Raw genomic sequence first — 25873 nt, 5'->3', positions numbered from 1 at the left:
CTGAACCAAAGGATAGTAGCTCTTCATTCCTCTTCATGTGCATGCTGTTCCTACTCAGCCCTGAGCTTTCCTGAATTGCCAAGCTTGGTGCCTTCCAAAGGACTAGCAGGGCCTGTGGTGGAACCAGCAGAACCATGTGAGAGTGCCCTTCCTTTCTCAGTGGGTGTGTGGTGTGGTGGTGGTGGTGGTGGTGGTATTTTAAGGGTAGAAAGAAAGAGGCCTTGAGGGGAGTCAACACAGAACTCCCAGGCTGCGTAAACTCTTAGAAGTCAGATTTCAGTTTCTGATGTGATGTGTCTACCTGCTGGAGGCAGTTTTTATCCTCTTCCTCTATTGCTGTGTTAAAGTAATAGGGTTTTTTAACCTCTGGATGTCCGTCTGTGGTTGTTTATAGTAATGGGTACATGGGTCAGGCCATGTATTAACAGATGCCAGCATGAGCTGACAAGTATTCCAAAGTGTTCTGTGGCTAGACTGGTGCACTCGCAACACTGCAACCTCCTGAAGTTACTCTAGTTCCTGGCGTGCTGTGAGACCAAGGGGTTCATACAGGATACAGCATAACTTGCTGGGTCTGTCTGTAGTCTCCAAAGGCTTTCTCTGTTGCTTAACTAAAACCTGAGGACCACTCTTAGGTAGCAGTAACTTGGCTACTGTTCTCTTCAGCCTCAATGGTTGGGGTGCACACCCAGGGGCAGGGTGAGGAGCCTCATGGATATCACCTAGGGAGCCTGAGAATTTTCCAGTGGCCTTGGCACGGGTATCTAGAACACCATCTCTAGAAAATTTAATTCTGCTCCTGGCTGCCTATTATTCCACTATTTTTCCCTGCTCTTCTGAGGCCACATGAGCAGGAAATTGCTGTCGGTTGTCATAAAATGTATCTGGAGTGAATACCTGGATAAACCATGTTCTCCTCTCAACCTTGGGTGAATTCTGCTTCCTGCTCACAACTATGCAAAGAGGAATTTCCCACTTCATTAAGCGCCTCCCTCCCCAATGAGTTCACAGCTGAATCCCTGCCAGCATGGGGCGGGGGTGGGGGGTATGGGGAGGGCTTAGGACATTGGCTAGGCTGGTGGTACTGTCTTGTCCATACCTCTTTGAGAAGTTGTAAATTTCTTTCCTTAATAATTCAATCTGCATCTTATTCTACAATGTGCACTTTATGCCTCTTGCCTTTTGATAACTTGTTCAGTGAAGGAGGTCAGATGCAAGAATATTACAAAGTTTCAGTTTTGGTCGGTACAACTCTTGCCTTTAGGCTTCCAGAGGCTTCGCAAGCACATGCTTCCTTCCTAGTCCCTGTTGCAGTAACCCAGACTCCATTCCTGTCCCCTTGCTGACCCTAGAGCTGCTGCCCAGGTGCCCTCTCCTTTCCTCCCTGAAAGATGCACATTTTGTCAACGTCAGTACAATCTGTCTATTACTCCCAAGGACCTCTGCGAACTCGATGGGACCTTCAAGGGAGAAAATATTGCGAAGCCAGTGATCTGCAAGCGTTTGCTCTTGTTTCAAATCACCTCTGGGTATTAACAGCTGTTGTTTCCAAATGGCAAGTCATCAACTAAGCGAAAACACTTGTTTCAAGTTTCCTTCTGCACTCCCAAGACCAAAGTTGTAGATTCGGCTGCATGACCATGGGACATGACCAAGTGGAGAGACACCTGGTCGGAGTTAATTGAATTTCTGCAGCTCAATAAGGGGCCCTTGCAGTGCTCTCTTCTACTTCTGCAAAATTTCCTGCAGCAAATATTTCTTTCTCTTTGCTTGCCTCCACTATGATGTTTGGATAAGAGATGGCCAGGGGAGAATATTTATCTCTTTAAAAAAAAAAAAAAAAGGCTAAAAAGAACCTAGGAAATCTTCAACTGAGCAGTTATGAAAATTGCTAATGGTGCCAAGGCCAAGGAAAGAATTGCAGGAAATGACAATGGGAAGGAGTGGTAACCCCCAGAATGCAAAATTGGGGGAGTATTTCTGGTGCTTGAACAAGAAGCTCCACTTCACAACCGGTGTTTTAGGACTTGTGAGGAAAGCAGCAACAGGAAGTCCATCCACAGAGGATGCAGTGCCCCAGCTCGGACTGCACCTGAACAGTTCCATGTAATTGACTGAAGAAATCTAGTGTACTTTAAATTTTTTTCATAAAAGTTTACATTGTATTGTAGGTTAACATTAAATGTTTTATAACAAAAAATGTTCTAAGTTGTGGGTCTTTCTGTCTAGGAGAGAGGTGGTAGGTAATTTTCTGTGTGAAGGAATGGTGGGGAAATACCGGGAGGGAACAGCATTGCATTGCCAAGAAGCAAGGGAGAATCAGAAGCACGGACTGTCAGTGGACCTAGAGTGCATTCCTGTGAAAAACAGCAGCTCGGGCGGCGTGGTGTAGCGCACAGAGCAGACCGATCTGGCCTCAGCTGTGGGCTCGTGTGTCAGCTTTGCTCTAGCTTCCCTGAGCTTTAATTTCCATGAAGGTAACGCCGTTGTCCTTGGGGTAGGATTGTAGATTAAATGGAAGAAATGTGCATGAAGCACTGGTCACAGAGGTGCTCCTTTCTCCGTGGGAGTCTATTTTGAAGGACTATTTCGTGCAGTAATAACTGTCAATTTCTTGGGGGGTGTCATTTCTGCCAGAACAGACCTATGTGTCCTTGCAGAGGAGTGACTAGAGAGTCACTTTTGACCTAACAAATTCTGGACTAATGGAACTCCCCTCCTAAGTTGTTTTTGCATATATTTTCATTTTTGAGAGAAAATTTAAGCCTCAGTTCTTGCCTTTTCCCCATTGTCCTTTGCAAAGAACCCATTCCTGTGAGTTATAGGTTCTTGTCACCTTCAGGGTCTGCCCTGTTGCTTATCCAAAGATGTGAGGCCTTCATGTTGTAATGTACGTTTTAAGTGTAAACTAGAATGTCTTCTGTGAGCCTTACATATAAAAATTTGGCTCTCAGTTAACAGAGAATAGGAAGATTCAAATCCTGATGCCAGATACTCCTGGTCCCAAATCCTGCCTGTGGCCATGATTTTAGCCAAGTGACCTCAACTATAGGCTTCCGTGTCACATAAAATCGGGCCGATTGTAGGTAGCATTGCTGTTGATGAGTGAATTGCTGCCGAGGCCCTGGCATGCAGTAGGCATTAGGTCAAGACCTCCCATTACTGTTTCAAATCAGTTTGTAGTTTGCCCACTGCTAATGGTTCACCCGAGATGTGGTTAAGTGGAGGGGAGAGAAAGCATGGCTTAGGGGGGAGCAGAGTATGCCAGACACTTCCTGACATGCCTCTGGTGTTGCAGTTGGAATTCCTTGTGTGCTTTTACCCCGATGGAGCCGTGTGTCCCCAAAGTCCCTTCCTCAGCCTGTGAGCTCAGCTCACGGTGCCGAGCCTCTCCCACCTCCCACAGCCCTACCCTCCTGTCCATCCCCTTGCTACCTCTCAGAATGGCGTCTAGAACTCCCAGGTTTCTTCCCCTTAAACGGAAACATGGTTTTCCCCTGAAGACACCACTTCAAAAAAACCCTTAAGCAGGTGCCACTCGTTTTCCCACGAGTCTTGGCACCAGGGGGCAGGCTCTGTATTTCCCTTCTGCCACCTCGGTGCACTGTCCTGCAGCACAAGCCATCTGCCGGGACTATCCCGTTCCATTGCTGCTGGCCAGTCCCCAGATGTTGGCAGTTGACACTCCACCACAACCTAGGTGAGACATCTCCGCGCGTGGGTTCTCCCGACGGCTCCTGATGTGACTGGCAGCTGAGTGTGGTGGGAAGAGGCTTTGGCACCAAATCTGGCTTTGAAAGAGCCCTGCTGCTTGCTGACTGATGAGGGCAAGTGTCGTCACATAAACATCATGGGACTAAATCCTGGCAAGGTTCAGGTGCCCTTAAGCGGGCCGGTGTCTGAAGGGCCTGGCGGTGGGCAGACGGGAGCTGAGTGAAGGCTCGCTTCCTCCCCTCGGTCCCCAGCAGTGCCATGCTTGGTGTGGCCTTCCCTTGGAGCTGCTTCCCCTCAGGACCTCAGAACCAGCCCGCCGCTGGCCTTAGGCTTGATGGTTCCAACGCCACTGTCCCTTCTCTGCCCTCAAAGCTTTTGTGTCCCCGGCTCCGCTCACCTCAGTCCTCTCTGCTAGAACCGTCTTGGACTCAACGCCCCTCTCCACTATAAGCCAGAACTCAGTCACAGTTCCTAAAGTCAACTCCGCTGTTAAGCTGCAGACTCCTAGCATCTGTCAGCGAAGTGAGGAGCCCTGGGTTGGTGCCCACAGCTTTGATCTAGCTCTAGGGAACTCCCCAAATGTTCCTACTGCCTGGGTGCCGCTCCACCACTGTGTTCCCCCTCTCTCAGGTCCGAGCCACCTGCATCCTCTTACACCAACCTGTTACTACAACAGCCTACTTCCTGAGAAAACGAGGTCTGGTCACAGAACTTCTCTTTTTTACCTTAAAATTGTTCTGTGATGTCACCTGTTTACTCTTTCTCTTGTCTTGTGGGTATATTTTCTTTTAAAACAGATCATTTACACACAGTAAAATGTCCAGATCTTAAATCTACAGCTTGATAAAATTAATTTTTTTATTGTCAATCCTCACCAGAGGATATTTTTTTCATTGTTTTACAGAGAGAGTGGGAGGGAGGGAGAGAGGGAGGGAGGCGGGAGGGGGAGAGAGAGAGAGAAACATCGACTGGTTGCCTCCTGTACACACCTCCACCAGGGGTGGGAGCAAACCTGAAACCCAGGTATGTGCCCTTGACTGGGAATCAAACCCAAGACGCTAACCATGGAGCAACACCAGCCAGAGAGCTTGATACAATTTTACCTATGTGTACCCCAAAACCAAGATGCAGAATGCTTTATCACCCCAGAAAGTTCCCTCATGTCTTCTCAATCAGTAGCCCCGCAGAGAGCCACTATTCTGACTTCTTTCACCATAGAAAATTTGCCTGTTTTTAAAGTTCATATAAATGGACTCATTATGTGTGTAAACAATTTTAGAAATGTTTTCCTGATTCAGGTATTTTCCTACTTATAACAGAAAATTTTAGAAAATGAGAAGAAACAAAACATTTCATAATACCACACTGCCAGAGATGTCCATTGTTAATATTCTTCCTAGACTTTGTTGCATATAAAACTTCACTTTTTACAGAAATGGAATAATACTGTAAATACTGTATTATCTCTATTTGACATATTTCTTATATCTTTTTAATGACTATGCAGCATTTCACTGAATGGATGTACCATAAATTGATAAAAATCCTCTTGTGACATTTAGGTTATTAAACTCTTATTTTTTGCTTTTCTAAATAGCAGGCTCATCTTGCAGTTAAATGTGCATGTCCATGCTATTTTTTCAGGGGAAAAAATTCTAGATGTGAGGTTACTGAGTCAAAATAAGGATGAGAATATTTCCTTTTTTATTGATTTAAAAAATATATATGTATTTTTATTGATTTCAGATAAGAAATCTGGAGAGATAGAAACATCAATGATGAGAGAGAATTATTGATTGGCTGCCTCCTGCACGCCCTCTACTGGGGATCAAGCCCGCAACCCAGGCATGTGCCCTTGACTGGAATCGAACCTGGGACCCTTCAGTCCACAGGCTGATGTTCTATCCACTGAGCCAAACCAGCCAGGGCTTGCTTTATTTATTTATTTATTTATTATTTATTTATTTTGAGAGAGAAACATTGATCAGCTGCCTCCTGCACGCACCCGATCAGGGATCAAACCCGCAACCTGGGCATGTGCCCTGAGGAGGAATCGAACCAGTGATCATTTGTTGCACAGCACGATGTTCAACCCACTGAGCCACATGGGACAGGATGGAAATTTTTTCTTTTTTAAATACTTGTTTTGTCTCCAAATTGTAGCATAGAAAAATTATACACCTGCCAACAAGGCTCAGTCTCCTATGTGTCACCAAAATCTTCAACAACTATTGTCCCCTTTTCAATTGCTTGGATCGCTTTATCTTCCATCTAAACGTGTTTGGCATCTCTCCCTTACACAACCTTAACCTTGCTATTCCCACAGGTCACCGCCCTGTCTCCTTCCCTGACAAAGTCGTTTGCACAACCAGCTTCCGCTTTCTTGTTAATTTCTTTTCCACTGACCATCTCTCATGGTCACCTGTGACCTAATTACCACTGTCCTTGGCCTCTTCCAAGACCTTTCTGAATGTAGTTCCCCAGCTGGTGCCTGACACAGAGTAAGTGTCCCCCATTTCTTTTCCCACAGGTTGAGGGTCAGATTATGTGAACTAGGTTAAGAAATTGACATTTCCTCCCGAGGACCATTGGGGAGCTTTCAGCAAGGGAGACCCATCAGATTTGGATTTCTGAAAGCTGATTCTGTTCCTGTGGAGAGACTGGATGGGAGGGGGCAAGACTAAGGTGACCTGATGGATGGAGTGTTGGATGAGGAGTCACCTGGGATGGAGAGAAGCTAGGGGTGGACATGAGCACTATTTATAAGGCACAATGACCAGGAATGGGAGGCTGACTAGATATGCACGGGGAAGAAGAAAGAAACTGGATGATGCCCAGGTTTCAAACCACTGGATTTAGGAACAAATACCGTCACTGGTGACCTTGATAGGTGCTGTTTCAGTGGAGTACCGTGTCAGAAGGCACAAGTAGTAAGTGGGAGGGGAAGTGGAAAGAGTGAATACAGGCAGCTCTCACAAAGTCTGCCGGTGAAAGGTAAGGGGCAGAGGACACCAGGAGTCAGGAGTCAGGTCCTCATTTGTTTTAAGGTAGGAGAAACATCATTATGTTTAAATGCTAAAAGCAATGCCATTTTAGAGAAAGAGGTTGAAGATACACAGAGAAAGATGTCCCTGGGGTGGGAGGTGCAGGCCTCAGGAGGAAGGACGGGAGCAGAAGCCGGTGCATTTGTAGGTTTGAAGGCAGAAGTTGAGGGCGTCCCCATATGATGATGGCCTCTTCTCTGTCAGGTTCCGAAAAGGTAATGGGGTCAGAGGCCTAAGAAGACTGAGGAAAATCTAAAATGGCTGTTTCAGAGAGCGGGAGAGACTGTAGGAGGCCTTAGGTTTTCTGGGCAAATTGAGGGCCCAGGTGAAATTGAGACCAGAAACATGGAGGGAGTGGGCACCTCACTTGTCAGCCGCTTGTCACCAGCCTCATGGCTGCCAATTTCTTTCTGAAAACAGAGGGCATTCAGAGTTCTCAGTGCCTCCTTTGTCCAGCTCCCCAGCCGAGAAGCCCGGGGCCTCAGCTCTGGGGCCCTTGGGAACTTCATAGCTTCATTTTTCTCTGTTCTTCCACATGGGTACACTCAATCACACAGACCTCTTGATTGTTCCACAGACACATCATGTACTTTCCCACTTAAAGCAAGACTGAGACGACTGATATTCAAATCAATAGTTTAAAGCAGTGGTCGCCAACCTTTCGGACCTCACGGACCACCAGTGGTCCGCAGACCACCGGTTGGCGACCACTGGTTTAAAGGGATGTGCTGTCAGTTTTTCAAACTCCTCTGGTGGCCAGAGAGACAAGTACCTACCTAGACAGCATGATTCTAGTCTTCCAGAATTACATATAAGACTCTGGCTTCCTTATAACCCAGGTGCCAGCGAGTAGTCGATACAATCACTATTGGTAAGGTATACCAATTAGGACACCTAGAACTTGCACACACCTGATGTTCTCACGTAGCTCTTTCCTTGGTGCTTTTATCAGAGGGCTTTAGTTGGCAAGCAACAAACAGGAAACCCACTCTAGCTAATTTAAGGGGAAAACTGTATTGCCCTAGCTGGTTTGGCCTGCAGACTGACGGGTCCCAGGTTTGATTCCGGTCAGGGGCACATACCTTGGTTGCAGGCTTGATTCCTGGCTCGTCGGGGTGCATGTGGGAGGCAACCAATTGATGTGTTTCTCTTTCTCTGTCTCCTCCCCTCCCCACTTCCACTCTCTCTAAAAATAATGGAAAAATATTTTTGGGTGAGGATTAAAAAACAACAACAAAAAAACTCACACCCCTGATGTGTTGGAAGAGGGGGTAGGTCCTAGAATTGAACACCAGGCCTCAGAAAGGGTGGGTCGAGGGCAGTTGTGGGTAGGGGGTTGTCAGGATGCCCACCTTTGGGATGGAGGAAGAGGAGACTAAAGAGAGGCCTCCATTACAGCTTTTCAAAAGTGAGTTGCTGACTTGGAGAATGCAGGAGTGGAGAGACAAGGCTATCCTGATTCTCCCATTTTCTTTTTTAAATATATTTTTACTGATTTCAGAGAGGAAGGGAGAGGGAGAGAGATTGAAACATCAATGATGACAGAGAATCATTGATTGACTGCCTCCTGTATGCCCCCTACTGAGAATTGAGTCTGCAACCCAGATATGTGCCCTGACCAGAAATGGAACTGTGACCTCCCAGTTCATAGGTCAACACTCAACCTCTGAGCCACACCGGCCAGCATAGCTTGTTGAGTTTATTTTTTGGTTGCTGAATTTTTATCATGAATGAATTTAGGCAATTTTATTTTGCATCAGTTGATATGAACATGCGATTTTTCTTTCCCAGTATTTTCAGAATTTCTTGAAGTACTGAAAAAAGCTGGGACTTCCTCACCTGACAATTTTCTGTCCAGGGCCTAGGGAACTCAGTTGCTACCACTGGTCTAGTCCACCATGTCCCAGTGTGCTCCAGAGAATGCAACTTGAGCCCTGCATGTGGCCAAATGGCAATGCTGCCCATAGTTATGTATCCACTCCGAGATTTACAACACATGCCTGCACAGCCAAGGCTCAGGGAAGCCCTGCCATTCAGGCCTCTGTTACCCTTGGAGTCCCCAAACTTAATTGATCAGAGCCCCACCCCCTTTTTTTGTACAAACTCCATCATGCTTTCACAGGACTTCCTCTGAAACACACTTAGGATATCGCTCAACTGACTCTGTCCCCAAAGGCTGAAAGGGAAGTGCCCTGACCAAGGCCACAGAGAATGGCATCGGACACAAGGTCCCAGCCCACTGCTCCTGCTCCAGACCGTGCTACTTCCTGCAGCACCAGTCCATACGGGTAAGAGGAGTGCATCATCCCCACCCATCCCCTGGGCTCTCGGGCCCTTGTCCCCAATGAGCCTGGGGATGAGGGGCTCCAGTCCATGGAGTGGGGTCGGGTTAGGGTGGGTGGGTGTGGAGTGCAGGCCAGGCATATGATGCCATTGTAGCTCCCTGACAACTAGCCTCCATCCCAGAAATGGTTAGAATTCCCAGGATAAATGGTTTTCCCATGGAGATTATGCTAAACTACAGAAAACTGAGCTAGAGCTACCAAGAACCACCACCACACAGAAAGAACTTCTTTGAAACAAAGTTTAAGATGAAGGGAGCCTTGACCCTGTCATGCTTGAAGAACCGACCTCCAGAATTTAAGTGACAGGAGACCAAAAGGGATGCTTTCCTCACACCAGTTAGACGGAATCCTGCCACTTGTTAACGGACTCCTGCCTCATCTGCGTGTTCCTAAGTTACCACTGAGCCAGCTGGGCAGGCTCATCAGAAGGCACCCTCAAGAAGAACCATCTTCTCTGCCCAGCCTCCCCCCCCCCGACCCCACTCGCAGACTGACACCCGCCCCCACTTCCCAACAAAAGAACACAGGCAGCCAAAGGCAGCTTGGGCAATACTTGATATACGTCATACATTTATTAGTGAATATCCCTCTGAAATCAGCAACAATATTAAAAAAAATAATGATTGCACTACTTGGTCAAGCAGAACTAGCAACTTTCATTTTAAAAAAAGTACAAATCTGTTAAAAATTTCAATCAGTATACACATATATATAATACAACATACTAGTTATGTTAAATGCTACAAACCAATGTGAATCCAATGGAATGGAAAAAACCACACATTTAAGCTTTAAGAACCATTTTTTTCTCTATATATTAGCATTTTCTCAAATACATACATGGGGAAAATGAGGTAACTGTAAAATGTGCAAGGAACAGGCCCCCCAAATTACATATATTTATGTGTGTATATATATATATGTATGTATGTTGTAGTTACATATATATATATAAAACCCTTCTAACACAGAACACAGGTGCTGGGCCCAGCCAGGCTGGGGGATGCTGCCCACTGTCATGCCTAGGCCAGAAGTTGGTAAATAAGAGTAAACATTAACAAGCCCCCACCACAGGAAATCATTGGTAACATGGCATCTAGAGCAAGGTCAGCAAATCACGAACATCCTAAATAATTGTTTTATAAATCTTCTTTTAAATGATTTTTTAAAACGTTGTTTCTCCTCCCACCCCCCTCAACAGCTGCTCGTTGGAACCATTGCTGCAGCCTCTCCAATCCGAGAGCCTGTTCTGCCTGCCCCAGGAACCGGAGGGTTTGGAAAACCTTTTTTGGAGTGGGGAAGGGAGGGGTCGGAGAGGATGGTTCTCTGTGTAAAATACGTGGGGTTTCGACGCTGCTATAAATATAGAAACATCACCTGGAGTTATATACAGTAAGACTTTGGGTTCTCCATGGGGGTGGGGCCAGGCTGATGGGGCCCCATGGCGGGCCGGGGGAGGCGGGAGCCAGGGCCGCTGCCGGAGAACGAGGGTGGTTGGAGCATCCCTGAGGCAGCAGGCGCCAGGGGCTGCCTGCTAGGATGTGCCGGCCCCACACGCAGTTCGTTCTGGGCAGCAACCTCAGCTGGGGTAGGACAGGGAAGGGCCCAGGAAGGAGAGGGAGGGAGGCTCAGCCAGACCCTACAGGGGGCCTCCTCCAGACCTTGGAGGGCGGGGCTCAGGATGGGAGGGGGCCCCTGGAGGGGAGGCCCACGCCCTCCCTGGTCCCTGTCCTCCTGGGACTTCCTTGGAAGAGGCTTGCCCAGGCGGGTGGGAGTCAGGCCCTGGCTGGAGAGGGAGAAATGCCCTGAAAAGCAGTAGGCTCTGGGGACGTGTGCAGTACAGTGCATGGCAGTTATCAGCTGAGCACAGACCCCTAACTCCGCTTGTGACCGCCGGCCGCCGGGCCCAGCCCCAGCCGCGCACATGCATGTGGACCAGGCGGCACCACTGGACATTCCCTGCCCCCTGGGCACTCAGTCCTGGTTGGTCCCTAATACCCCCCATTTAGCCAAAAGAAAACGAATTGTTTAAAAATCCACATCCCAAAATCCTACACGCGATTTTGGGCCAAATGAATGAAGAAAGACTGCTACGCTTCACGTTCATGCAAAATGACAGAGAGGGGAAATGGGGCATGGGTCTGGACCCCATCTTTGCCAGGGAGCAGTGGCCGCCAGGATATGTGCTGCCCAGGCTCAGGGCCTGTCCCCCCTGCACAGGAGGCTGCTGGCTCTGAGGCCCTCTAGCCTGGGGGTGTGGCTGGAATGTTGTGCCTGGGGTGAGGGTCCTCTGGGGAGCCAGACCCACCCCTTACAGCAGGCTGCGTAGGGCTGGCTGCCTGAGTCTGACTGGGGTCAAACCGAGGCCTGGGTTTCAGGAAATGGCCGTATGCCACTGTCTATCCACGCCTGTCAGTGCCACCTGGGAAGAGAGCATGCTATTTCAGTGCAAGAGACCAAGTGTCCCAGGACTGTGACCCCTTTGCCCATCGGGGGCCAAGGATCTCCACCAGCCACAATGGGGGAAAGACCCCGGGGTCCCAGTGCTGTCAAGAAAGCAGATGGAACTGGGGGCCAACGGGAGGGAGACCGAATTAGGGGCACTCAGGCGGCTCCGTGGTGGGCGGACTGGCAGGCAGACTGGGGATGGAGTCTTTGGAGCTTGGCAAATGCAGGGGCTTATTGCAGGGGCTTCTCTTGGGCCTGACCCTGGCACCAGCTCTGGATATACAGGTGGGAACAGTGGGACAGGCCCGGGCCCTACTCCCCATCCTCCCTGAATCCTCCCCTCCCCCCCTGAGTTTCCAGAGCTTCGGGCAGGGTTCTCATGGGCAGTTGTGGGCCTCACTCAACTTCCCTGGGCACCTCGGAAGCGTCGGCCCGGCAAATGGGACACGTCCGGTTGGCCTGAGGGGAGGAACAGCTGGCACTTCAGACCCCACTCTCACCTGTCCCCATCCCATCCAGGCCTGTTCTGCTGCGTGGTGGGGAGGAAGCCCACCCTCCTCCCTCACCACACGAGGAACACCCGGGCTGCATTACCTTCAGCCACTTGTCCACACACTTGGTGTGGAACTCATGGTTGCAGGGGAGAACTCGAAGCAGCTGCCGCGCCTCGAAGTCGCTGAAGCAGACCACACACCTGGGAGGAGGGCACAAAATGTCGCTTCCATGCGGGTGGCTGAGGGCAGGCTCATGGCAGAGCACGAGCCCCCCCCACCCCCCCAGGAAAGGGTTCCCTGGCAACCCATCTGTGCTCAGAGGGCAGGAGCTGGGGCACAGCACTCACAGCGTCTGCTCCGACTGATGGCTGTCTGGGTTGAAGCGGTAGGCTGGAAGCTGCTCGATGTCCGCTTTGGTGAGGCCTCGAGGCTTGGCATCTCCCAGCCGCTCCGCCAGGCTCAGGAGGGCCTGCATACGGGCAGGAGGGTGGGGTCAGCAGCGGCCTGGGCTGGAGGTCCCCAAGCCCCCACCTCCCAGGACCGGGTTCCACGGGACCTCATAGTTCTCCAGCTCCACGTCATCCACATCGAGATCCAGGCTGATGGTGGGCCCCACTGCTGTGGGCGACATTGGCAGCATTGAGCTAGGGGAGACAGGTGCAGGGGTCCAGGGTCAAGGTCAGTAGGCACTGGGGCCCCGTGTTTGCCCCAGGATGTTGTAGGAGAGGAAAGCCCAGCTGGTGTGTGTGTTTGTGTGTGGTCTGCTGGGGGTGCAGATAACCTGAGAGGCCCCAGGACCCCACAGCTGTGTTTGTCTAACCACAGGAGGCCCCAGGAGAATAGAGCACTGTGGCTCTGGGGCAGACGTGCGGGTACTTACAGGAAGTAGGGCAGGAAGCTGGGATAGTACGGCGGCGGGGGTGGGGGTGGGGGTGGTGGTGGTGGTGGTGGGGGCAGCGGCTGTTGCAGGCGGTATCTCTGGGTGCTCACTCTCCGTGGCATCATGTGGGAGTAGGGCTGTGGGAGGGTGACAGGTCAGCCAGTGTACCTGGCTCCCATCACCCCAGAGCCTGGGGGTAGGGGGGCGCCACTCACCACACCGAAGGACAGCTCTTGGTGCCGTGGGTCGTGGGGCAGGTAGTGCAGGGGCACGGATGGGGAGAGGGCCGGGCCGGGGGCAGAGGTGGAGTAGGTGAAGCTCCCCAGGGGGTACTGATCCCCCCGAAGGTCCACGTCGTTGTCCAGCCGCTGCAGGGGCTAGAAGAGGCAGGGTGGGTCAGCTGCAGTCAGTGACAGGGAAACCCCTGCCCCGTGCCACCTCCTCTAGCATCGGCCCCATCGCCCAGACTCACCATACGCGGGTGCTGGGTCTGCAGCGATATAAACTGCCCCAGAGGTGCCATGTGAGCAGGCTGGGGGTGTGGGGCTGGCGGTGGGGGGTGCAGGATGTAGTGGTCACTGGAGATGAGGTGGGGGTAGGCCTGATAGGGCACAGGGAGCTGCTGCATGGTGCACGCCTGGATCAACTGCCGAGAGAGGGGGCGGGAGCTGGGAAATGTTCTTCTGGGCCGGACCTACGCTTGTGGTGAGGGCCAGGGCCATCCCATACAGCAACAGGCCCCACTGAAGCCCTCTGGACCGACTGCCCGTTCCTGGCCTAGGCCACCCGGCAGGACACTGCACTCTTAAGGCCCACAGTTACTACCCCAAACGGGCTCTGTTGAGAAGCTAGGTAGAGCATCTGGGGGCTCCCACTCGCAGGCACTGGGGTACAGGGTTGTGGTCTGGAGCCAGGGAGGCGCTCTGACAGCCTGCATGGGGGTCATAAGCTTGGTGGTTCCGCCACGGGCCTTTTGGTGGGGATGGGGGACGGGGATGGGAGGTGGAGGCCCTCACTCACCGGGGGCGGGAGGCAGCAAAGTGGGTAGTGCTGCCCACTGAACATCACGGAGCATGCTGGGAGCTGTTGGGCACTGCAGCCAGGGATGTGCTGGCCTGAAGGCAAGGGGAAGCCTTGGGTCGTCACTGTGGTGACTGTGTAGGACAGAGGGACAGGTCCCTGGTGCACCTGTGGATGGAGAGAAACCCGGGAATTGAAGGGAGGAAGCCTGGCCATAAGATGCTGCCCCAGGTGAGACAGTCCTGCCGGGCCACTCCCTCTCTTCTCTAGCTGGGGCCCACCTAGTACAGACCTGGCTGCCCCCTGCCCCAAGTCCAAAGGGCAGAGAGCCTCTGGGAGCCGGGGAGGTGCTTCCAGCTCTACCACTCACCCACTGTGTGGTCCCGGACAGGCCCTCCCTTCTCTGGGCCTCAATTTACAACCTATGAAGCAGGGCTAATAATGGCTCCCTAGACATGCAAGGAGTCAAGCAAGGGGAAATCAGGGCTCTGTCTCCTGTTTCACAGATGGGCTTGCCAGAGGCCGGGGGTTGGCTAGGGGGTGTTCTGCCTACCTGCTCGTGGAGATCAACCATGAACGGGCTCTGCTGGGAGGCTGGGTGCAGCATTCGGGGGCTCCCGCCGGCAGGAGCCGAGGCTCGACGCTCCTCTACAAGGAGGTGTGATGGTCGGGGCGGAGGCTGCTGGGAGGGTAAGCGCTCATCCTGGGCAGGCAGGCGGCCCTCACGGCCAGGGCTGCACCACAGAGAGGAGGCCCGGGTAGGACTGAGGGGGGACACTCATTCACAGAGCATGGAGAGGAGCCAAGGTCACTACCCACGGGGGAAGGAAGAAAGCTCAGGGCCCGTGCCCCGCCACCCCTGGCCCCGTGCCCCGGCCCAAGCTGACAGCCCCAGCACCAGGAGCTCCAGGGACTGCAGGACTGGGAGGTTCCTTCCTACCTTCCCCGGAGCTGGGCCGGGGTGCTGCTGGGTCCTGCAGACAATCGCCGCTGACCCACAGGGGTGGAGGGTGGCCACCTAGTCACTGCCAGAGCCCATGGTCGCATCAGGGGTGGCAGAGGGGTGGAGAGGCTGGGCCCGGGCTCACAACCCTAGGAGTCAGAAAGACAAAGAAACTGAAGCATAGAGAAATCCAGCCACTTGTTTCATTAAGGGCCCGGGAGACAAAATCAAACCTCTGTTGTCCGATTCTGGGGCCACCAATGACCACCCCCACCCCTGTGCTCCCCATGCACATGGACTCTGGGTGGGTCTAGCCCTCTTCCTGGCACTGGGGCTCAGAGCTGAGAGATGGGGTCAGGCTTGGCTTGCAAGGATCCCAGGCCTCAATCTGCTCTGCAAAACGAGACTGGGCTCCCGCAGGGCTGCAGTAGTTTCAGAGGGCTGGCCAGCAAGCTCCGTAAGGCTCCTTAGTGTAGGGCTCCCTCAGTGTGGGGGTCTATAGCGCTGGTCTCCAGGCAGGCAAGGTTCCTGGGGGGCTCCAGCTTCCTCCCTTCCATCTAGTTGGCCCAGGGGGGATTCCAACCAGGCGTGGGGCCCAGTTTTCCTTCCACTATTGCCAGGTAAGCGGTTCTGACCCAGATCCTGCCCTCGGGGGCTCCTAATCTGCCCCCAGGTGACACGGTCCTACCGGGCCACCTCCCTTCCTTCTCTCCCTGGGGTTTCTACCTAGGCACAGACCTGGCTGTCCCTCTGTTTCTTTCCATAACACATTCCCAGTGCCTACCCATGTGTGACTTCTTCAAAGAAGGTGTTATTTGCTCCATTTTACAGAAGAGAAAACTGAGGCTGAGAGAGAGGAAGGGACTTGCCCAAGTGTCAAAGGGGAGGTGGGCTGACTACAGCCCCTCACTGCACCCTGCCACCTACGGGAGGGGTCCAGCCCAAGGGCATCCCCGGAGGTGTTGAAAGAGGCCAGCCACCTTGGTGGGTCAGGTAGGTCTGGCATGCAGCTCTGGGGGCCTCACACAGCCTCCGAGTGGGAGGTGGGGCTTGCTGAGAGAAGAAAAGAGGAAGCCAGGACCTAAGGGAGGAAGTTGTGCAGGAATGGGGTGTGGCAGGTCTGCTCCTTCCCTGGGAACTAGGGGTCCAGGTGGGGCAAGTTAGGGGGACCACTCATTAACTCCAGAGGTTGGGAGGAGGCCCTGGTAGGCAAAGCTTTGAAACCTGTCAGGCCCCCAAAGCTGAAGGCCTTTGCTGTTCCTGCCACAGGAAGGCCCCATCGCCCCTTTTCCATCTGACAAAACTCCCTCCGAATCCTTGACACCTCCCTGCTGACACTGCCAGGAAGCAGTGTCCTGTCCCCTCAGCACCTGTTCCTTCCTGCCAACAGTGGCAAAAACATTTCTTTTGTGAGGTCTTTGCAGCCCTGACTCTCAAAATGAACACGCAAGAAAGGCCCTTCTCCAGCTGACAGGACAGCGTCCCGCCAAGGCCACAGCCAGGAAGAGGCTGGCATTCACGCCTCCTGCTGCTGGCCGGCCTCGTGTGGTAATAATGCCCACTGGGGACTCGACCACACCGGGCCAAGGCCAGTCTGGGGTCGTGAAGTTAGTGCCAATAATTCAAAATTGGGAGGCTACATATGATTCTGGCCTTTGGATGGTCGGGGGCCAGAAAATCTGGCTCCACTGGTCCTTCATTTATGCTTGGCCCCGCCCTTACTTGGAGCATGAGTCACCCCAGGAACACTCCCCACCTGCCCACCACAGGTGACTGGGTTTGTGATCCCTGGTGTGGGTCAAGTCCACATCCTCACACATGCGTATAAATACACCGCCTCTCCGATTCCTGCTGACAATCCAGCCTAGCCAGCAAAGGCCAAGAGGGCTTCAGGGGAAACCTCCAAATAACGTAAACAACAGGCCCCGGGACCTCCTGGGTCAGAGTCGTTACAGGGTTGGGGAACAAGGGCACCTAGATTTTTTACCAAATTCTCCAGCAGTTTCTACAGCACAGTTAGGTTTGGGAACCTCTGCTCTGACTGACTTCAGAGATTCTGGGAACCCAGTCCCCCTGATAAAGAATATCAACAGTAACTACAATACTCCCCATGTGTCATTTTGGTCAGTCCTTACTGCAACCCTCAGAAGTAGGGACAGTGAAGCTCAGAGAGGTGAGGTCCAAGGCCAGTCAGCGGGAGTTGTAAGTGCCCTGGGACACGGCCCTGGCAATGGCCTCAACGGTTACTCTTGTGGGAGGCTGTCTTGCTGAAGTCTGGGCAGCGTCAAGGCTCAGGGGTGTGGACCCCACAGAGGCCCAGGCCCATGCGAATCTGTTCTGTGGCCAGCCCCTCAGACACCCACTTCTCAGGAAAGGGAAGTAGCAAGGAGCCGAGATCCCAGAACAGCAGACAGAAGGGGCTCTAACTGTGGACACATGACACCCTGACTTCTAGCCAGGGTCTTGAGCATATCACTTCCCCTCTCTGAACCTCAGCTTCTTCATCTGTAAAGTGGGAACAGCCTAATGACCACCTCCAGTGGACTGGCAAGTGCTGCTCATAGGCCCTGGTAAGAGTGGTTTGTAAAGCTTAGGTGTGAACAATTATCTATCTATCTATCTATCTATCTATCTATCTATCTATCTATCTATCTATCTATCTATCTCTATCGGCCTAAGCGACCATTACCACTGGTCGCTATGACATGCACTGACCACCAGGGGGCAGATGCTAAACTCAGGAGCTACCCCCTGGTGGTCAGTGCGCTCCCACAGTGGGAGCGCTGCTCAGTGAGCTTACTGAGCCGTGGGATGAGTAGGAGCAGCGAGGCACCCGGCCCCAGCTCAGGACTCCTCCCCCGCCGCCTACCGCTTTGCGCACTACTGCACACTACTACATCCCTCAGGGGATGTCAGACTGCCTGCGCGGATTGGCAGTCCCACGTCCTCCAGGGGTCCCGGATTGCGAGAGGGCGCAGGCCAGGCTGAGGGACCCCACCAGTGCACGAATCCATGCACCGGGCCTCTAGTTAGAAAATAAGAGAGGCTGACCTCCACTCCACCCTCCAAGCAGAAATCAGGGGCCACTTCAAGCCCTGCAGGTGGTAGCTGGGAAACATGCCTCCCTAGGGAATACCCCTGCTGACAATCGAGGGGCCCCTGATTCCCAAAGTCCTTCTAGGAACAGAGGCAGCAAAGAGGGGACACACCCACTTCATAATAGAAGAAACTGAGACCCAAAGAAAGGAAGTAACTTGCTCTAAGCTCCAAAGTCAGAAAGGGACAAATTTGGTCATGGCTGAGCCCCTGGGCCCAGATTCCTCCAATCCCTGACTCAGTAGCATCAGTAACCCTAAAAACCGCCTAATCCCAGCGCTTTATTCCAGGCCCTAAAGATCAGGAAAGCTTCTTGAAGGGGCCTGTGACTTGCCCTATTGTGAAGAGAAAGAGAAGCGAGAGAGGCTTAGATTGAGAGCTAGCAACTTGCTCAAGGTCAACAGCAAGGGTGGCCACCCCAAAGTGCTCTGCCTTTCCACACTCCTCTGCGCTGTCCTCTCAATGAGATCTGTGTAAATGGAGCTTGAGGGTCCCATCCCTACACGCAATCTTGCCTGGAACCAGGTACCACACCTTGCATCCATGCCCACCCCCTACTTCCCATGCCCCATCTGGGTCTAGGGAGTCCCTTCTATGTCCTGTCACTGGGGCCCAGCTGCTGTTTTGCAGATTAAGCAAAGTCAGCCTGAAAACATGAGTTACCTAAGCGAGATGAGGAGCCCCCTCCCTTCTCTCCCTCACCCCCAAAACAGGCAGGCCAGGATAGCCAGACTTGGAACCAGGAGCCAGTCCTTGCTGGGCCAGCCCGGACTCCTAGGGTGACCTTGCTCAAGGAAACCTCTTCGCTTCTGTAAGCCTCAGTTGCCACAACTGTGAAACGGGGATGGAAATCTCTCCTTCCCAGAGTGCCCAAACGAAACCAGAGGCCACAAGATGCAAGAATCTAGGTGGTCACATTAGTGGGGTAGGAAGCCAGAGTCCCTGAGGGGCAGGCCCCTCCTCCACGCGGACCAGGAACCGGCTGCGGGGCGATGGGAAGCTTCCTCGGCTACCCCTCCCAGGGATGGGATGTCAAGGTGTGGACAGGAGAGGAGACTCCCTCGCCCGCGTCTCACTCCTTTGTGCCGCGCTCCGAGGGACAAGGGGGGCGGGAGGCCAGACTGCGGCGTCTGAGCAAGAGCGCTGTGACTTTAAGAGTCGAGGATCCCGGACCATGTGCTCCGCGTGAGACAAAAGCAACAACAAAGGAAGTGGCGGCGGCAGCAGGGGGAGGGGGCGGCTCCTTCCTCTCCAACCGCAGCGCTCAGACTCGGGAGCAGGGAGACTCGTCCAGGCATTGGGGCTCTCTGGGAGGGGGGTGTCTCTGATCTTAGAGGTCTCGCCGCCCCCCTCCGGACCGCCCGTGATTAACCCCTGCGGAGCCAGCTATCTCACAGCCCCCCGTCCCAAGGGAGGGGGCAGCAGTTTCCAGGGGTGCGGAAATCGGGAGTTGGGGGCTCTGGCCCCGACTCACCTTCAGCCTCCTGGACACACGTTGATTCCTTTGTTCCCGATCTGGGGCGGCCAAGCTGGGCAAGGGGGCGGTGATGGGGGTCTGCCCGGACCCTTTAAGAGCCCCCGCCCTGCGGAACAATGTGCTTCCCTCCCCACCCCCAGGTCCGGGAGCAGTCCGGCTCCTTCCGGGGCCCTCTCTCTTTGTTGTCCGTCCGCTGGCGTCTGCCTCGCGAGGCCCACGCGCGCTCAGCCTCTCTCGGCCCAGGCCCTCCGGCAGTGAGAGGCGGCGCAGGACGCGGACAGGTTTGCGCAGCTGCCCGTGGCTGGCCCTTTAAGAACTGTCCGCGGCGCCAGCGGAATGTAACAAACCCAACATTTGATTCACAACATTCGAAGCGGCGGGGTCGCGCGCGGGGCGGGAGGGGGCCTCGCGGGGGCGCGCCGGGAGGTTCGGGCAAACAGTAGCAGGCAGCTGCCCGCGGCAGCCCCGCCCCACGCTGCGAGCTCCGCCCCGCCAGGGCCCCGAGAGGCAATCACTCGCCGCGACTAGACACGTGATTAATGGCCGCCATCTTGATAGATTAAAAGAAAAAAAATACTCTTCTCGCTCTCCCCTCCGCACTTAAAGTGACCGCAGCCATCGCAGGCAAGGGGCGGGGCCGCCTGGCTAAAGAGCAGAGACTCCGAGATGGGCAAGACCAATCAGCTGTAATTCGAACTTGCTATGCAAACTCGCGAGCCAGTCGCGCTTCTGAGGCTGTTTCCCTGTTGGAAAAATGGGTCCCGCCGACAGAACCGCGGCCCAGACTTACTGTCATGATTCCCTCCTCGGAGACAGGGCGACATCTGGGTCACTGAATTGTAATGGGGCCGATCTTCGACCAGGCTGAGGCGTCCTCTTAGGCCAGTCCAAGTGGTTAGGAAAGCCCTACAGTCCTGGGCCAGCAACCTCCCCAGATATGACGTCACCCCAAGAGCTACTGCGCTGCGATGACATCATGGTCTGGCTCCCCTGCATCTTTTAAAACTACACGGCGGCTTTAAAAAGCTGGGACTGCCTGTATTTGCCTAACGGACCAATAGCCGGCAACCCATGTAAATAAGTTAGCGCCTGACCTGCAGGGTGATTGGTCCGCGCACGCTGACGTCACAGAGACATTTTAACCGCCCCGCCCCCAGCATGGTCAGGGAAAGGGGCGGGTAACAATTTGAAGCTCCAGCGGCAGTCGTGGGCGCTCCAGTTGCTTCTTGCCTAGGGGCATTGGGAAACTAAGCCCCACTAAGTCTTTAGTTTTCGACTGTACTCCCAGAAGCTAGCTATGAGACAGAGGGATTACTACAACCTGCCCATTTTACAGATGGGTAAAGTGGGGTGTACTGACCCCAGGTCACACAGCCAGGGAAGTGTGGCTGAGCAGGTATTTGAAACTAAGCCAAAGCCAAGCTTTTCCCTTTGTTTGGATGCCTTCCCCAGGCAGACATACAAAGTGGAATATTACCTCCATATTGATTATTTAAGGGGAAAAAAATCAGTAATACCCTTAATATCCAAGAGCTGGGAACAGGCCCAATAATGGTGTATGAAAAAAAGAAGAAAAAAGAGATAAAAACAACAAAACAAAAAAAGAATGGTGTATGTATATAATCAATAACTGATTCCCCCGTATGGTGCTCCACTGACATAGGGCTACCTCCAAGAAAGCCCTAAGAGATAGATGCCAGAGCAAAATCATAATGTGTGGTGGGCTGTGGGGTGGGGGCAGAGTTGGAGGTGGTGCAATTCCCTATGCTTCTTTGGTATACTTCATAATCCTAAATTCAAAAATAAAAGTTGAAAGCAAGATGCTGAACAGAGTATAATAATATTTATATTTTAAAATTAGATATATACAATATCTGCAGAATATTTCTGGAAGGATATATAGGAAATTGACAATTGTCCTCAGGGAGAACTGGAAGAGACCACTGGGTCAGGAAGATAGACTTACTTATGCTTTTGTACATGTGCTTTTTTATTTTTTTAAAGATTTTTTAAAAATTGATTTTTTGAGAGAGTTAGGGAGAGGGAGAGAAACACTGATGTGAGAGCAAAGCATCAATCAGCTACCTTCTGCACACCCCCTACTGGGGATGGAGCCAGCAACTTGTCCCATGCAACCTTTCAGTGCATGGGATGTTACCCAACCAACTGAGTGACACTGGCCAGGGCTACATTTGCTCTTTTAAAAAAACCCTATACAGTATAACCGACAGAAAAGTCTAAAGAAAATTACTGTTAAAGAATATGTTTTTAGACTTTTAAAGCCATAAAACCTTCTGATCCCTTAGAGTCAGAAACCCCCCTTTAGGAAAGGTATCCAATGGAAAAATCCAGAAGTTTGGGGAACAGACATGTTTATCGGTGTTGTTTAGCATTGTGGATGTGCAGCCAGCAACACAATGAATGAAGATGGTACTGTCTGCAGGTCTCTAGGCACAGGAGATCAAGTTCATGATGCATTACTACAGATGGTACCTAAAAAGCCAAACTCTCTCCATGACAGTTAACAGTATGCTCTGACTCCCTCAATACACAGCACAACTGTCATCACGTTGTGTCAGGATAGCAGAAAGCTATCTCCTGGGGACTCCCCCTACCCTCGCCCACACTGGGTTGTGAAGGTCCAAGGAAGGGGCTCTGGGTTTGACTTTCACCCTGTGTTTTCCCCAGGTTCATAGGCCAGTAACATGTCCCCCTGTAACTTGAAAAACTTTCCTGAGTATATGCAGAATCACTCTGGAGCTAGTGGGAAAGAGGTTCAGTTTTACCAGATTTTCCAGAGAAGCCAGAAATCTGGATTCTCCTATGAAATTCCCTCTCAGGCTCACTGACAAATCTTATGCTTTGGAACCCCATGGTGGGGATGTGGCCACACACCTTTTGAATCCCTCATTCTCATCCGCCCACACCATATACTTGCAGGCCAGTTCTGCTACTTTCGTCATACAGATGAAGAAGGTGGCTTAGGAAATAACTCCCCTTGCTACAGATCCCGGAAGTATGGCCCAGTGGGTTCCTGAAACTATAGGTGGGGGTGGCTCACCCTTGCCCAGGCATCTGCCATGAGGTTCTGTGGAGAAATTTGGGTTCAAGGGTCTCCTGCATGGTCTGGGCAAGTCCAGTTCTGGCCATTGGCTCACTGGTTTTTCCAATGACCTAAGAGCTAGGCACCAGCATTCACTCCATTTTATAGATGAGGAAACTCGGGGGAGAAGGGATATGACTCACCTACCATCATACAACTATCAAGGGGTAAATCTGGGACCACATTCTAATCTCACTTTAAGTATGCTTCATGCCACTCAAATGCCAACACCGGGTTCCCAAGGGCTGTTTAATAAAAGCACAGATGTCCTGGGGCAGGAGGAGAGACCTTGGAAGATCAGAGACTAGTGGGTGGCTCCAGATCACAGGGTAAGTGGCAGAGGATTCAAATCCTGATAGCTCCAAGTGCAAAACCCTGGATGCTACATTCCAGCTTCCACCCCCAAGCCTCCTCTGCAGGAGATGGGAAGGATTCTACTTGGGCAGGAAGAAGGCAGGGTCATCTGTTCCTGCTGGGGCCATGCACTGCTCCATTGGCCTATCCAAGAGCCTGGATAGCTGGCTGCCACCCCCCCCCCCCCCTACACACACACACCTCCCTCAGGGTCAGGAAGTACCCCACTCCTTTCTCCTAAGGCCCCTCAAACCCTCCAAAGAGGCAGGGCCTAGTAGTCTTCTAGGCAGAACAGAGAGATTAAGGAACCATCCAGGGACACACAGCACAGTCTGGTAGAGCCAGTTCAGGACAGGTCTGAATACACCACCCTCACATCTGAACCCAAACTTTGACTCACCTAAAAAAGAAGCACCTTTGTGCAGGTGGGGGGAGGGTGGGGTTTCTGTAAAAGTGTCGCCAGGTTTGGGGCTCGAGTCTGCAGCACTCTTGCCCCACCTTTGAAACCGTGGGTCATTTATTTGGCCTCTTTCTGCCTCACAGTCTCTCACTTGTAAAATCAGGACATCAATAACACTAGCGACAGAGGACATTTACTGAGCACTTCGTTGTGCCAACAATGTTGTTCATTTCCTAGGATACTGAGGAGGCATTAAACCCAGAACCTCTGAAGCCAGCCTGTGTGGGCTTGGACCCTAAGCTTTGCCTATTAGCTCTATGACCTTGAGGAAGTCACCACCTCTACGAGGCTCAGTTTGACGAGGTGTAAAATGGGGTGAGAGTACATACCTTAGAGAGCCAATAGCGGCTCTCTCTCACTGTGTGAATCTCTGAGGGTACCTGCCTGACTTTCTAGGTCTGGGTCTGCGCTTGGGTGTGGGAGCTTTGTGGGTATGATGCTGGCAGGGGCTCTCCTTTCTGACTTCCTCTTCCCTGAAGCTCTCACCACTGGAAACCCCAGGGTCTGCAGAGGAGGGAGCAGGTGCCATCACACATCAACTAGAGATGAAAACCGGAGACTACAGGACTGCGGCGCATAGCAGATCCAGGGAGATTGAGTCCAACCAAATTTCTGCCACCCCCCTCCTGCCCACACTGCCTTCCCAACCTCCAGCATCAGCTCGACTTGGGCTTAGTGGCCCTCGGGCAACGGAAGCTGTGTGACCTTGGACAAAGACCCTCTCTGGACCCCCCCCCCCCCCCCGACATCATGAAAGCAGTAACGACGGCACTGGGGTGCAATGATCTGTTCCCCAGACTCGCAGCCACTCCAGGGCAGGTCCCAGGACGCTCTGGCTCCCCAGGGGCTGGCACAAGGAGCGCTAGTAAAAGGGAAGGGACGCGACGAGGCCAAGGATTGCAGCTCTCTATCCCAGACTCCTGGGCCCTAGATGAAGGTTAGGACCAGCCGGGGGTTACAATCGGGGCATGCGCAGGGTGCAGGGCACGCTGGGACTTGTAGTTCCCAGGGGCACCCTTGAACCTAGCGGTCGGGTCGCTGAGAGGAGCGGCTCTGGCTTAGGGTCCCGGGACAGGGAGCTTTGGCAATGCGGATGCAGGCAGAGGCCTCGCTGGAAGTCCTTGCACTACTCTGCCAGCCCGTTGCCGCCCCCTATCGCTCCGTCCTCGCTGTCCCTGCGGCTGAGGCTCAGGGTCCAGGCTGGGCGTTACCTGGGGCCAAGGCGGGGCTCCACCCCCACCGGGCGGCCGGCGCGTCGCTCCAGCTGCAGCCCGGGGTCCCGGTCCAGCTGCGGCACGAGCGCCGCCTGCCGCGGCCCCCCCCTTTGGCCCCGCGCAGTGGAACTATCCGCGGGCTTCACCATTGGGCGCGCGCGCGCGCACGCGCGGGGCCCACGCCGGCTGCGCAGCTTTCACCCCCACTCCCGCGCGCCTATGGAACTACCTGGTTTACACCAAGCGCGCGGGAGCGGGAGGTGGAAGGGGGCGGGGCGGGAGTAGGCCACGCCCACTCAGTGCCGGGCGGTAAGGGCCGGCAAAAGCGAAGGGACCGGAGCCTGGCATTCCAGCCGTCCGCTACTGTCCGCAACCTTGGACTAGTGACTGACGTGACGCCGTCTCTTCGTCTGTAAAGTTAGTACGACGCCGTGGCCGCTCAAAGAGCCTTTGCTTCTCGGAGAGTTTGTCCCTCTCCCCCAGCCTCGGACGGGAGGTAGCGATCCATGTACAAAGAGCACTCTGGAGTCAGCAGATCTTGGTTCTCCCGTTTGGGCCATTTTTTTTAGCCTCAGTTTCCTCATATGCTAAATGGGAGCAATAATACCAACTTGAGGAAGCTGGGAGACTCCAGTGACAAGAGGAAGCGTATGCCATCACTAGATGCCTGGATCAGAGGATGGTTGGACACCTGCTCAGGCCCGCCTTCCTGAGCCCCCCCGCCCCCCCGCCCTGTGGGCATCATGGATGCCCCGCAAGAACTACAACTTCCAGCGTGCCCCACTCTGGCCCTGTCATGCCGTGAGTTGTAGTCCCTGAACACCTCCCCTCCCAGAGGGTGTCCCATGACCGCCCCTTTTCTCAGCCCAGGACTTGGCCCCTCTGCTGATTAGGCCTGCTCCTTTGAGGCTAGCTTATTTTTCACTTTTTAAATTTATTATTATTATTTAAAATATATTTTTATTTATTTCAGAGAAGAAGGGAGAGGAACAGAGAGATAGAAACACCAATGATGAAAAAGAATCATCAATTGGCTGCCTCCTGCACACCCCCCACTGGGGATCGAGTCTGCAAACCCAGCATGTACCCTGACTGGGAATCCAACCGGGACCTTGTGGTTCATAGGTAGATGCTTAACCACTGAGCCACAACTGCAGGACTTATCTACACTAATAAAAGAGTAAGGTGCAAATTGACTGTACCTTCGCAATGCTCACCAGCCAATCAGGAGTGAATATGCAAATTAACCCAACAAAGACAATGCAGGCATTCCGCAACACC

At 53.0% G+C, this 25873-nt stretch overlaps 1 protein-coding gene across 5 annotated transcripts; it reads right to left on the bottom strand.

The window, feature by feature from the left end:
• Window positions 1–9632: 9632 nt before the first annotated feature.
• RNF44 (ring finger protein 44) lies at window positions 9633–24789 on the bottom strand. 5 transcript variants are annotated; one of them, XM_079770172.1, is made up of 11 exons: window positions 24590–24789; window positions 14886–15037; window positions 14499–14679; window positions 13946–14113; window positions 13398–13571; window positions 13141–13302; window positions 12926–13062; window positions 12602–12689; window positions 12393–12514; window positions 12146–12245; window positions 9633–12010 (listed from the first exon to the last, which is right to left on the bottom strand). In XM_079770172.1, exons 2-11 carry the CDS (start codon window positions 14990–14992, stop codon window positions 11948–11950), a joined length of 1302 nt encoding a protein of 433 aa, XP_079626298.1. In that variant the 5' UTR covers window positions 14993–15037; window positions 24590–24789; the 3' UTR covers window positions 9633–11947. The 5 variants fall into 5 exon arrangements, with proteins under 5 accessions (XP_079626298.1, XP_079626296.1, XP_079626297.1 ...); XM_079770170.1 differs by lacking the exon at window positions 24590–24789 and adding an exon at window positions 20252–20505; XM_079770171.1 differs by lacking the exon at window positions 24590–24789 and adding an exon at window positions 19459–19589.
• Window positions 24790–25873: the final 1084 nt, after the last annotated feature.

The sequence above is a fragment of the Cnephaeus nilssonii genome, assembly GCF_951640355.1.
Source record: "Cnephaeus nilssonii genome assembly, chromosome: 5".
In the NCBI taxonomy this organism is placed as follows: Eukaryota; Metazoa; Chordata; class Mammalia; order Chiroptera; family Vespertilionidae; genus Cnephaeus; species Cnephaeus nilssonii.
Note: the sequence above shows the minus strand (reverse complement) of the source record. Positions and strands in the feature narration are given on the sequence as shown.

Bases quoted from the DNA above. Each gene is read 5' to 3' on its own strand.
- RNF44 (XM_079770170.1), bottom strand. The intron at 14,680-14,885 runs GTAGGAAGGAAC...TCTGTGGTGCAG, and splicing joins CCGGCCCAGCTCCGGGGAAG to CCCTGGCCGTGAGGGCCGCC. The intron at 14,114-14,498 runs GTAGGCAGAACA...CTCCATCCACAG, and splicing joins TGGTTGATCTCCACGAGCAG to GTGCACCAGGGACCTGTCCC.